Source organism: Rhipicephalus microplus, chromosome 1 (genome assembly GCF_043290135.1).
Source record: "Rhipicephalus microplus isolate Deutch F79 chromosome 1, USDA_Rmic, whole genome shotgun sequence".
Taxonomy (NCBI): Eukaryota; Metazoa; Arthropoda; class Arachnida; order Ixodida; family Ixodidae; genus Rhipicephalus; species Rhipicephalus microplus.
The window spans coordinates 33027774-33039824 of record NC_134700.1 but is presented as its reverse complement, the minus strand read 5'-3'; the positions used below and the strand labels follow the sequence as shown (position 1 = coordinate 33039824).

At 48.6% G+C, this 12051-nt stretch overlaps 1 protein-coding gene across 7 annotated transcripts in view; it reads left to right on the top strand.

The window, feature by feature from the left end:
* Nipped-A (Transcription-associated protein Nipped-A) overlaps positions 1–12051 on the top strand; it is a 991444-nt gene that overhangs the window by 798359 nt on the left and 181034 nt on the right. For all 7 annotated transcript variants that reach the window (XM_075869412.1, XM_075869408.1, XM_075869400.1 and 4 more), the window contains one exon: positions 3966–4077. In XM_075869412.1, the coding sequence (XP_075725527.1) occupies positions 3966–4077 (112 nt within the window). The remainder of the gene's footprint in view (positions 1–3965; positions 4078–12051) is intronic.

Genomic DNA, 12051 nt, shown 5'->3' with positions numbered 1-12051 from the left:
TCTGATTGAGCCATCCAGGACCGACTGCAGATAGCAGTGGATACTGTTGTTGAGTACGCTAAAAAAAGGAGGCTTGAAATGTGCGGTGCTTGCTGGGTTCTGTGATATCTTCCATCACAAGCAAACTGCTGCGGCGCACACGCGAGTGCGCCCATAACATGGTTCTAAATGCCTGTTTTACCTTTTTTTTTTGCTTCCTATGCGCCATATTTTTACCGCGACCGTGTTGGAAGTGATCATTGTAAAAGTAAAAGGCACTGAAAAACATTTGCTGTCTCTGGACTCGGTTTCAAAGGGGAGCATAGGAAAGTGCACCAAAATATGGTGGTTATAACCGATAGATTGTTATATCTGGGATCATTATAAGTGGGTTGGACTGTACCACCCATCGCCACTCATCCACAGGGAATAGTAAATCGTGCGCCAGACCAGCGAAATGCTGGTGAAACACCAGAGGGGAAGAAAGGAAGCTTTTCTGTGTCGAACTCCACCGCCGTCACCTTGTGGCCAGCACAGTAAGCACTGTCGCGGCCATAGTTAGCAATGCCAGCGGCTGCATAACTTCCGTTGACATGCCAAACATGACGTCTCACAGACAGTGTTGCCAATAATTCTGGCAAGCCAGGTGAGCGTATTGAAGCAATCTTTAAGATTCATTTGCAAACAATCAGTGCATCTCTTAAGCATGTAATGTGGTATAGATGAGAGAAATGTGCAAAGGAACATTCCCAGTGAATTTCATTGAAGTTCATTGACCTCGAAAAATCATCAGAATTGGCCTTTAAGGTCCTTCGTCCTTAAAAAAATGGTCTTGCGGTCATCTGAAATGTGGGCCGTCAGTAATATGGAAGATATATATACTTCACTGCAACACAGCGATCACCCATGAACAACAAGTCTCATGCTTCTCACAATGTCGGTGTACAATGATCTACACATTCCTTCTGAGAATATCATGAAATAATATAGGTCAAGTCTGATAGAATTAGCTCCCCACGGCGGTGGTCTAATGGCTAAGGTACTCGGCTGCTGACCCACAGGTCGCAGGATCAAATCCCGGCTGCGGCGGCTGCATTTCCGATGGAGGCGGAAATGTTGTAGGCCCATGTGCTCAGATTTGGGTGCGCGTTAAGGATCCCCAGGTGTTCAAAATTTCCAGAGCCCTCCACTACGGTGTCTCTCATAATCATATGGTGGTTTTGGGACGTTAAACCCCACATATCACCATCATCTGGTAGAATTAGCGATGTATGCAAACCTACAATTAGTGGTTGCTCTAGCAATTTAATTTGTGCAGTTGCGCTGCTGACGGGGAAGACACCTCCAGCGCATACTTTTGAATCTCAGCTCAAAAACTTCAGGGATCATATTTTCCAGCCAAAGCACATTGCACATTTCATCACTGGCTATTATTAAATTCTTTCTTTAACCAGAAATGATGAGCAAATGGTGGCATCATGACTCTGCAAAAAAGAGGGCAGATGCTGCCGGCGTGTCACAACTGTGCTGCAGTGAGGCACATGGGTGCAACAGCTGCGCCAATTGTATTCATTTGATACAGTTCCCCATTTTCGCACCCACCTGTGCCAAAACCATGAAAATTGCACCACCCTGCATAATTGCCTGACCAGTCTCAAAATTTTCTCAGTTGTGCTAACTTCAGCTAGAAATAGAGGACACGTTGATCATCTGAAGTTTGCTTCATGATTAAGTGCAAGCATGCATATCGGAAGCCGTGGTGTAATATATATATTAAGTGATAACACAGTCAGGAGACAAGATCAACCAGATAACGAGGCGGACTGCTGGCAAGCGGAAACCAAAAGAACTTTATTCACATATATGCTTAGTGGAAAGTACTGCCTCCTTGTGGCCACATGCTACAAGAAACACTGGCAGTGCCCTTTACAGTAAGGCCCGCCACGGTAGTCTTAAGGCTAAAGTACTCGGCTGCTGACCCGCAGGTGGCGGGATCGAATCCCGGCTGCGGCGGCTGCATTTCCGATGGAGGCGGAAATGTTGTAGGCCCGTGTACTCAGATTTGGGTGCACGTTAAAGAACCCCAGGTGGTCGAAATTTCCGGAGCCCTCCACTACGGCGTCTCTCATATTCATATGGGGGTTTTGGGACGTTAAACCCCACATATCAATCAATCCTTTACAGTAACAACGCCGTACACTCATCAATTCATTAATCGCAGCAGAGACTTATCGGCAGAACAACACAACTACCAGACAAAAACATGTTGCTGGCTACGCTGTAGCCAGCAGTGCTTCCTGGGAAATACGAATTTCTTGTCAGCAACCGTGGCTGTGGCATGTTAGCAACTAAAGCTGGAAGCGTATGCCGCGTTTTCTACGCACAAACAAACTTCACGTGCTGTGAAGACCGGCGTTGCCAGCGACCACCTTGGTTACCAAAGCAAGAGCACATAAAATATTTTTCTGTTGAAGTTGCGTCGTCCCGACCATAGAGTTTCGTAAAGCACTACAGGGAACTCTTGCACTAGTGTCTCTCTGGCAATGGATTTGTCTCATTTTTGTACTTTGGCTCCATTTCACTTAGCATCGCTTGGAGCTACTTTCACAAGACGATAATCAGCAAACGTTCAGCAGTTGCACTTCACCACCCTTATCTTTTAAGGTCGCCAATTCAAATATGGTCATGAAGTTCAGAACGGCCCGTCATTTTATTTGAAACAAAGCCAAAGCACAATAAACAGTCACAAGTGCTTTTGAAGCCCGCAAGCATGAAGACTAGGCTAATTTGTGTACTACCCATCATTCCCATGGTGGCTGAATGATCGCAGCACCAGAGTCCATTCTAGTTAATTTTTGAGAAACTCTATGGTCTTGGCAATGGATATCTGGTGCTGTCGCCAGGCCAACGTGCATGCGACGTCATCTTATCTGGTCGAGCACACCTTGCAAAAAGCTGAGAGTTGGTGCACTAAGTCTAAACTACAGTAATCGAAAAGGAAGGGGTGTAAGGTGTTGGTGTTATTCAATAGTGATGTTGCCTTGTTTTAACTCATGCAGAATGTTGCTTAAGCCACCTTTGCCGCTGTACACCAATGCCCAGTTGGAAAGTGTATTAAGATCTTGAAGGGGCTATTAAACCTTGTCACAGGATGCAGCACATTTTGTTCAATTACACATGCGTATATATGCTGCATAATTGTGTGTGAGGCAGCGGGTGCTAGTGAGTTTCTGATTAAAAAAGTCATCTGATCGCGCTGCACTACCGTGCACTGGCCACCCCGTATATATCAGCACTGTGTCTTGACCTCCAAGGTAGTGCCATTGGGAGATTTCTCCTGTGCGTTCTTGAACAATGAAAATTCGCATAGTGCACATTAACTAAAAGCCGACTGCGAGTCTCTGTGTCCAGTCGGAGTCTTTCATTTCTCAATGCCCATTAGCGGCGATTAGCAAGTTTCAGTAGGAAACACCGATCCATCACTGCGTGCTTTGCACCTCCCCAGGTTTATCCCCCGCTCAACGCTGTCATGACCGCTAGTGTCAAAGCTGCAGCCAGTGTGAGCGTTAGCGACCGCTGCTTCACATCTACTCATGGTTTCCTTTAGTGGGAGATGGTGTAATTTTTTTATTATTTCCATACCGCAGTAGTTTTGCTATCAGCAGTGCTGCTGCTCATTGGAATAGCACTCTTTTATAAAAAATGAGGCCTTTTACATGTGATATGCGATATTTTTACAACTATTCAGTCCTGTCTCAAATTGAATGCCACAGAAATCTCTCTGTTCACACTAAGACGAAAAGTTTTGTTCACTGTAAAACACCGTTTATGGCATGTAGTATTAGTAACAGTACCCGTACGTGCTAACTTGCGGGGTGAAATTTGTAAAGAAAAGTTGGTCTACTATAATGTACTATTGAGAGTATAAGTTTCAGAACTCCTGCCCTAGCATATGCAGCCATGGAATTTCGGTGGCACTTTCGCAGGATCCACACCATTCCGAGTGTGCCCATCGTGGACTGCTTCCAGAAGATCCGGCAACAGGTCAAGTGCTACCTGCAGCTGTCACACATCACGGGCAAGAATGAACTGCAAGAGGCAAGTACTGTGGAGTTCGTGAAATTGACAGTTTGCATTGTACATGTTCCTGTGCTGCCAGAACAAGAGATCATGGGGCGCAAGGAAGGGAACCATAGAATGTCGTCAGAGCTAATACCGCTGCGGATACAAGCTAAAACAGGCTGCTATCGCGTACAATTTTCAAAGAGGTGGTGCCATGACACTTGTGGGTTTCCTCCGTAAGCAAGGGCACTCCACACGAATGTCAGACACAGCCAATGTTTAGAATATACAGTCGACGTCCGATTTCCCGCACCCTCAAGGGACTGGGAAAATATCCGAAAAATCAGACAGTCCTGAAAAAAGAATGCGCATAACAATGCAGCTTTTTTGTAGGTATTTTTCGCTGATGAGACGTCCTCACTACGCCACCAATCGCCAAAGAGAGGGAAGACCCCTCAACCCACTTTTTATCCAGTTCCCTCTTGGCTACGTGTCTCAATCACTTTTCACATACAGGGATTCGTGCTGGGGCCGGGAAGTAAGAGACGTCACGATCTTTTTTTAATCGTGGACGCATTTAATTCAATAACAAGTGCAAATGGCGTACACACATATTGTCCGTGAACGACATCTCTGCTACGCGAAATGGTAACACATCAGCAAATACTCACGCCACGCGAAACAGGATACATAAGCGAGTAACGGTGACAATACAACGGTGCCTCAATACAGAGTAAACATACGACGACACAAATGATAAAGTGATAAATTAGTAAAACCGCGCAATGTCTCAATATGCCGCATCCCTTCCCGCAAAGCTCGTTTAAGTAAAGGAGGTGAAGTTCGTCTCACAGAATGCTCATGCAGTCGGAGCCTCGGAGTTGGCTGCTCAAGTCGAGGCCGAAGATTGGTTCTTCGCGTCGCGATCTGATCTGTCCCCTTCCGTCGGCGTCTTCATCGTCTCCGTCATCGTCACCTACGTCATGCCTCTCAGTGATTTCCATCTTTGCCCTCTTTCATAACGCTCCATTCACTCGCCTCCTATCTCTAACTTTCATTCCTCATCGTACCGTCCTTGCCCCAGTCATCATCTCATCGCCTCTCATCGCTATATCTTCGCACCACGTCACAATCCCTTCATCTTGCAGAAGAATTTTTCCAGCGGGGAAATTCAAACACGAGAAATGCGGGCGCATAGCGCCTTCGGGTTGCGCAGCGAAATTGAGACATTGCGGCAGTCTTAGGCATACGGTATGCGAACACAGCACCATTGTGATTCAGCCCTGGCGGCAGCGCGTCGCTGAGACGAACCAATCTGTGATTGTCGCTGAATCATCACCCACCACGAAGCAGTTTGATTCCGTGTTTCTACCGCGCACAACACTTTTCAAACCTTCAGAATCACAGCAGAAACTCGTGGATGACGCGTGGACAAAACGCACACTGGTAACAGCTGCTCGTCGGATGGTTTGGCAGGCAACGTTCAGTCAAGTGTGCGGAAGGTTCACTACCATGCGAGCACATCACACACTTCGCCTGCACTGTCCACTCTCGGCACAACCGAACAGACGATACACACATTTCAATACGCTTTCATTCCACACATGCACGAAATTTTAAGATCTTATATAACATCTCAAACAAAACGAAAAGCGGGATGGCGGGAGAACATAGGTCATACAGGTAGCAACACTGAATTACCCTCGCGTACCATCTCCTGCCCGGCCTCTGCTGCACCTGTCGGTGAGGGAAAGGGACCTCCAACGCGAATTGCGTGTTCGGATTGACTGAGAACGTAGTGTATATGCTGTCCTATGCAACTGTGACATTGGGCGTTGTACATCTATACCGATCACGACGCCACCTGCCTCCTAACGAGGGGCGACACTTCCGTGAGGGGAGACGCCATGAAACCATTTCAATTTGAACTTTCACCTCGCCTCGTTGATACCGGGGCTGCTTCATCTCTTTCCACAAGCCAGCCCTCTCGCCCCCTATCGAGGCACGACACTATTGTGTAGGGAAAACGCCGTAGCTTGTCTGTAATATTTCCTTGTCTCATCTCATCACTTGTTGCAGCGTCTATTTATTAGCTCAACCTACCACCACGCATAATCCGCCTAACTTGGACCACAGATGCCAGTCACATATCCTGTCTTGCTAAACCTTCTCGTTTCTTAAAACAGTCCCTTTTGCACCTTCCTCTCCGACAAGTGGCGAGATCTCCGTTACCTCACATTCACTGACTCTATGTTCTTCCCCCATCATTAGGTGTTAATCGATCCCAGGTGGTACCACTTACTCATCGATCAACATCAGATGCCGCAAACAACACAAAACCATAATAACCGAGCAAACTACCTGCCTCATTTCAAAACACAATTAACAAAATAAAACAAGTGTACAAGCCAAAGTAAAACAAAATGAAAAACTTAAACTTCAACGCAAGGGCTCCACTAAAGTAACGAGCACAATGACCGAGCAGAAATCACAGAACATAAAATGGCATACAACATTTCGGACTCTTATGACCCTAGCCGATCCCCGAGCTCTCAGCGTCTGCCTGCATGCAGACCTCTTCCCCGACTCTGAGTCCCGGACCCTCGTTGGATGGTCCGAGCTTCACCCTACTCAACTCAGTCGCGGAGTGAGGCATGTGCGAAGCTATCCGATAAGACCACCGCTGCGCATGCCCGGGCTTGGTGCGGTGTACATCGAGTGTGCTGCAGTTACCCTCTGGCCCCACAAAAACTACCCCATTGCGATCTAGGCATTCTTCAATCTCATCCACTCTCTCTAACGTTCGGTCTACCACCGTGTCGACCAAGACTCCGACAACTGTATCCTCAGAAAACCCATTCTCATCCAACTCCATATCTGCTACTCTTATTGGTAATGCCTCATCGTCTCGTGGGACCTTCGAGGTAGAAACCGCAGCTAAACCGTCTGTATCCGCTCCGGCAACCTCGACAGCTTTTGTTTCACCCAGTGGCACCGGCGTGCCAGCGTTCCCCCCAAACAAACACTCGCTTAATGGCGGAACATCCTCCTCGATCATGGAAATTACATTAACCACTTCCGCACACGCTGAACTGCAACTCATTTTTAAGGAGCTTGTTTCCTCGCGAATATTTACGACCGCGATTGACCTCTGCGCGTCAACGTCATGAGGAGGAGATGCGTCTAGGTTTCCAGATTCGAATTTTGTCACCATCTCCTTGTCTTTGTGAATGCGGCTGTCACCCATCGAATTCCACTTTCGTCGCCGGTACTGATAGCATTCTCGCCAAAAGTGACCAATTCTGCCACAGTTATAGCACCCGTCGGGATAAGGGAGCTGCTTAGGGAATTCCTGCCAATCTTGTTTCACCTTATTGCATACTGCCGAGCTCGCCACAAGTTTTTCGGGGTGGTCAAGATGACTATGCATATCATGAACATCTGTGTTCTCTTCTACGAATTGAACGGGTAACGAATGACTCCTCGACACTTTCTCATTCTGTTCCTCCTTGACCGCTATGGCAATGGCCTCGTCAAACGTTTTCGGGTCTCGAGAGAGAACAAATCTGCGGACCGGATCCCTTAGGCCTAATAAAAATTGCGAAAGCAATTGTTCGGCTAAAATTTCGCGGCGCAGTGAAGCTTTCACCGGATCCTGACTATCCGAGCTCGCCAGGGTGGCGGTCCCGAGGATGCGCAAGCGACTTGCAAATGACCGCACCACCTCATCTGCCCTCTGCCTTGCTTTTAAAAACCTTTCCATTTTAAAGATGAGTGGCTCCATATCGAACCTCTTGAGGGCTAAAGATTTGAACTCGGAAAAAGTTGCAGCCGCAGCGACGTGATCATCCCACCACGCAAAATTGTGCGCCGCGCCTACCATCTTGCATCGTCCTATGCAGACCAGCTCACTATCCCGCCATCCACTCAAGCGACCAACCTGCTCCAAAATTTTCAAGACCCCAATATCCGGACCCGTATCACCTCCCATAAATGACGGAACCATGTCCGCTAACATTAACGCACTCATTTCCAGTGGGCCGTCTCTGTCGGTCATCTTGGTAGTCTACTCGTTAATTTTGCCGCCTCTCCTTCCCTAGTACGAGCGTGAAATCTCGCACCGTTGCCCCAGCAGTAATCCCACCGCTGCCACCACTTGAGACGTCCCCACTACGTCACCGATCGCCAAAGAGAGGGAAGACCCCTCAACCCACTTTTTATCCGGTTCCCTCTTGGCTACGTGTCTCAATCACTTTTCACATACAGGGATTCGTGCTGGGGCCGGGAAGTAAGAGACGTCACGATCTTTTTTTAATCGTGGACGCATTTAATTCAATAACAAGTGCAAATGGCGTACACACATATTGTCCGTGAACGACATCTCTGCTACGCGAAATGGTAACACATCAGCAAATACTCGCGACACCCGAAACAGGATACATAAGCGAGTAACGGTGACAATACAACGGTGCCTCAATACAGAGGAAACATACGACGACACAAATGATAAAGTGATAAATTAGTAAAACCGCGCAATGTCTCAATATGCCGCATCCCTTCCCGCAAAGCTCGTTTAAGTAAAGGAGGTGAAGTTCGTCTCACAGAATGTCCATGTAGTCGGAGCCTCGGAGTTGGCTGCTCGAGTCGGGGGCCGAAGATTGGTTCTTCGCGTCGCGGTCTGATCTGTCCCCTTCCGTCGGCGTCTTCATCGTCTTCGTCATCGTCGCCTACGTCATGCCTCTCAGTGATTTCCATCTTTGCCCTCTTTCGTAACGCTCCATTCACTCGCCTCCTATCTCTAACTTTCATTCCTCATCGTACCGTCCTTGCCCCAGTCATCATCTCATCGCCTCTCATCGCTATATCTTCGCACCGTTATCTTCCTTTTCCATTCTGTCTCTCTACCATCTCGAGCTCATCGCATCGTATCTCTCTGACCCCTCGTATCGACTCGTAGTCCCTTTTTGTAGGACCCGACTCCGCCCTACCGGGCAACCAAACCAGTCGCCATTATCGACGCGGCATATTTTCTTGTCAGTCGGAGTGTATCATCTTCGACGGCCGCCCCCGCGGCTTGCACCAGTAGAAAACCCTCTCCCAAACAAAGCCGAGCAAGTAACGATGTACAAACTCAAGCCTCAGAGAGAGAGAGATGGGCGAGCTGTCCCAAGACACTTTAATTACGGGCGAACAATGGTTCCGAGGCTTCCGGTACTTGGTGAGCCGATGTCCAGACCAAGTCTCAACGTTTCTAGGCAGCTCGGTGTCTCCCGCGAAATTCTCCGTAGCCGCCACTTCTTCGTCATTCACCGTCGTGGGCGGCCATCCGCGCAGAACGCAGTAATGAGCCCTGGAGCCACGGAGGCTGACGGAAAGTCATACTGGACCCGGCACAGGCGCTACGGCAGCGTCGCATTCCCCGAACCAACAAAAGGTGCTCTGCTGCTCCCCCATGCCACAAATCTGAAGGGTGCGCACGGATTATCTCCACCGTACACTGTCACACGGTCTGTAGACGACAAAGCGCCGCCCGGTCCTTGCGTTTGCGCGGGGGAGCCCGTGAGAATAGTAGAAATAATCCTTCCAGGTACTCCACTCCGGAATGCCCATTCGTTACACCGAAGGTTTTCTTTTTTTTGCGTGGGTTTGAGAAACGAGCAAAAACATCTTGAAAGGACCGGGGTTCAGTCCGTGTTTGCGGGGACGTCACACTGACAAAGAGGGTAACGACCAGAGTACAAGATTCCCATTGCCACTGAGCCAATGCATTGTTTAGGGGGCCCTGAAAAGAACCGTTTATACAAAAAAAATTTTATGTGGCCGGCACTATCTCATAAGTCAGCACTTGGGCACAAAGACGTCACCTACTTTCTTTTGCACGGCGTTTCGCTTGCCTGCGATCATGTGTGCCTCAATTTCAGTCAACGTCATGTTGCAGCTGTACACCGATGACAGTGTCATCAGTGCTCGCGTCAACTCTGAGCTCGTTGTCTGTGTAGGAGCTGGCTCTTCGTTCTCGGTGTCGGAGTCGTCAGAATCCTCTGTAACTTGACGAATGATTTTGTCATTGGTCAAGTCCACACATAGCTCGAAGGGAGGAGCAAGAATATTTGAGGAGGCAAAACTGTGCTCGCACAGGCGTCCTAAAAACATCACGAAACGTCACTGATGCACCCTCTGTTGTGAAACTCCACTAGCAGAGAAGGAAAAACGCGTGCCGCCCCCACCGCGCTCTTGTTCAAGGCCACTCCGTGCCGAATCGCCGCTTGCGCCCAAGTGCATGTGTTCAGGCACGTAACCGCCAGCTCCAAATTTTATTGCGACAATGTTCAAGAGCTATTTTCGCAAAAATGCCAGCATCGGCGTCTTTGGGCCCGCCGCGGTGTTCTAGTGGCTGGGGTACTCAGCTCCTGACTTGCAGGTCGCAAGATTGAATCCCGGCTGCGGCAGCTCTATTTTTGATGGAGACAAAAATGCTGTAGGCCCGTGTGCTCATATTTGGGTGCATGTTAAAAAACCCCAGGTTGTCCTAATTTCCGGAGGCCTCCACTACGGCGTCTCTCATAGTCATATGGTGGTTCTGAGACGTTGAACTTTACATATTAATCAATCAATCAATAAATTGATCAACGTCCTTGATTGTGGTTGAAAAATTTGCGCTGTTCGTGACCGCAAAATCAAGATGCAAATAGCATGAGTAAGCATGTTTACTTTGAGCCACCAAAGTATCTCTTTTTGCTTGTTTTCCGCACTTCACGTCAGGTCCATTTCATTTTTCTTCCTGTGTGTGCGTATGTGTGTGCGTGCATGCGTGTGTGAACAGCTGACAAGTAGTTAAGAAAGCGCGAAAAGATTGAAGATTGAAGGCAAGTAAAAACACTGGCCGCTTTGCTTTGTCCAGAACTTCGCCGCCACCAACCTGACCCCATAGCACCGCCTTATATGTGCCTGTCCGCTATCGCTATCTTTTTCCTATGGTGCAAGCCGACGCCTCAAACCTCACTGGGCCGCTAGAAACATCAAGGGAAGTTCCCTTGTCCTTGCAGAATATGCGTTCCCCCTGTTACAGTTCGGCACAACACACTTCCGCCCCATCCCGAAAACCATTGGTCAAAATGTTCAAAACCTTTGTCGCGGCGTTAACAGTGTGCGGACACTGAGGATTCGCCCAAGTCGGCGCAACCGACAAGATCGCGAAGGGATACGCGGCCACTTGCTGAGAACTTTTCATCTCAAGGCTGCCTACGTACGTACGCGCACAACATGGGAGCAAGGAGAGAGGGGCGTGTGCATGTGCAGGCGCCAACGCCATCCGCTCAGGCACCATTTAGCAGCTCGTTTCAGGGGCTGTACGGCCTTTAATTTTGGCAATATCAATTAGTAACTGCAGCCAAAATGACTGTCAGGTATACCGATTGATATTACGGACAGAAATCTGAAAAATTTTACAATGTACGAGGAGCTATCGCGATTTTTATGCGAAGCCTCTATAGAAGTGCATGTAAAAGATGGCAACACGCCAAAAGCATCATCTGGTGAGCTTCAGAGTAAACCACATTGCTCCGTGACGCTATTGCATTGCACTCGCTTGCTGGCGCAGCCTGGAAGCGAGTGCAAGCGAGTGTGGCAGGGGGTATTTTTCAGCTCCTCCTCAAATATTCTTGCTCCGTGGCTCGACATGTTTGCCAGTGTCGGCACAGCCCTGAAAAGTTATCCCAGCTAAAATCAACACACCGGCAGCATGCAGATTGTCGATGGCAACATCTGCGGGTGGCAGTTCGTCACACAAGCTGTCCTCTTGAGGCGAGACGGCCGCCTTGAGGTCGAGTGTGAAGCCCCCGTGGCGAAAACAGTTCTGTTGAGTCTCTTGCATAACCAGCCTTCCACGATTCCGCTAGCATGCCAACGGCAGACCTGAGGTCAACAGCGTAACTTTTCCCATTGTCGGAGCAGAGCACCATGCGGCTGAGCACACGTGATTTGTAATGGTACTTCAAGTTCCAAATCACG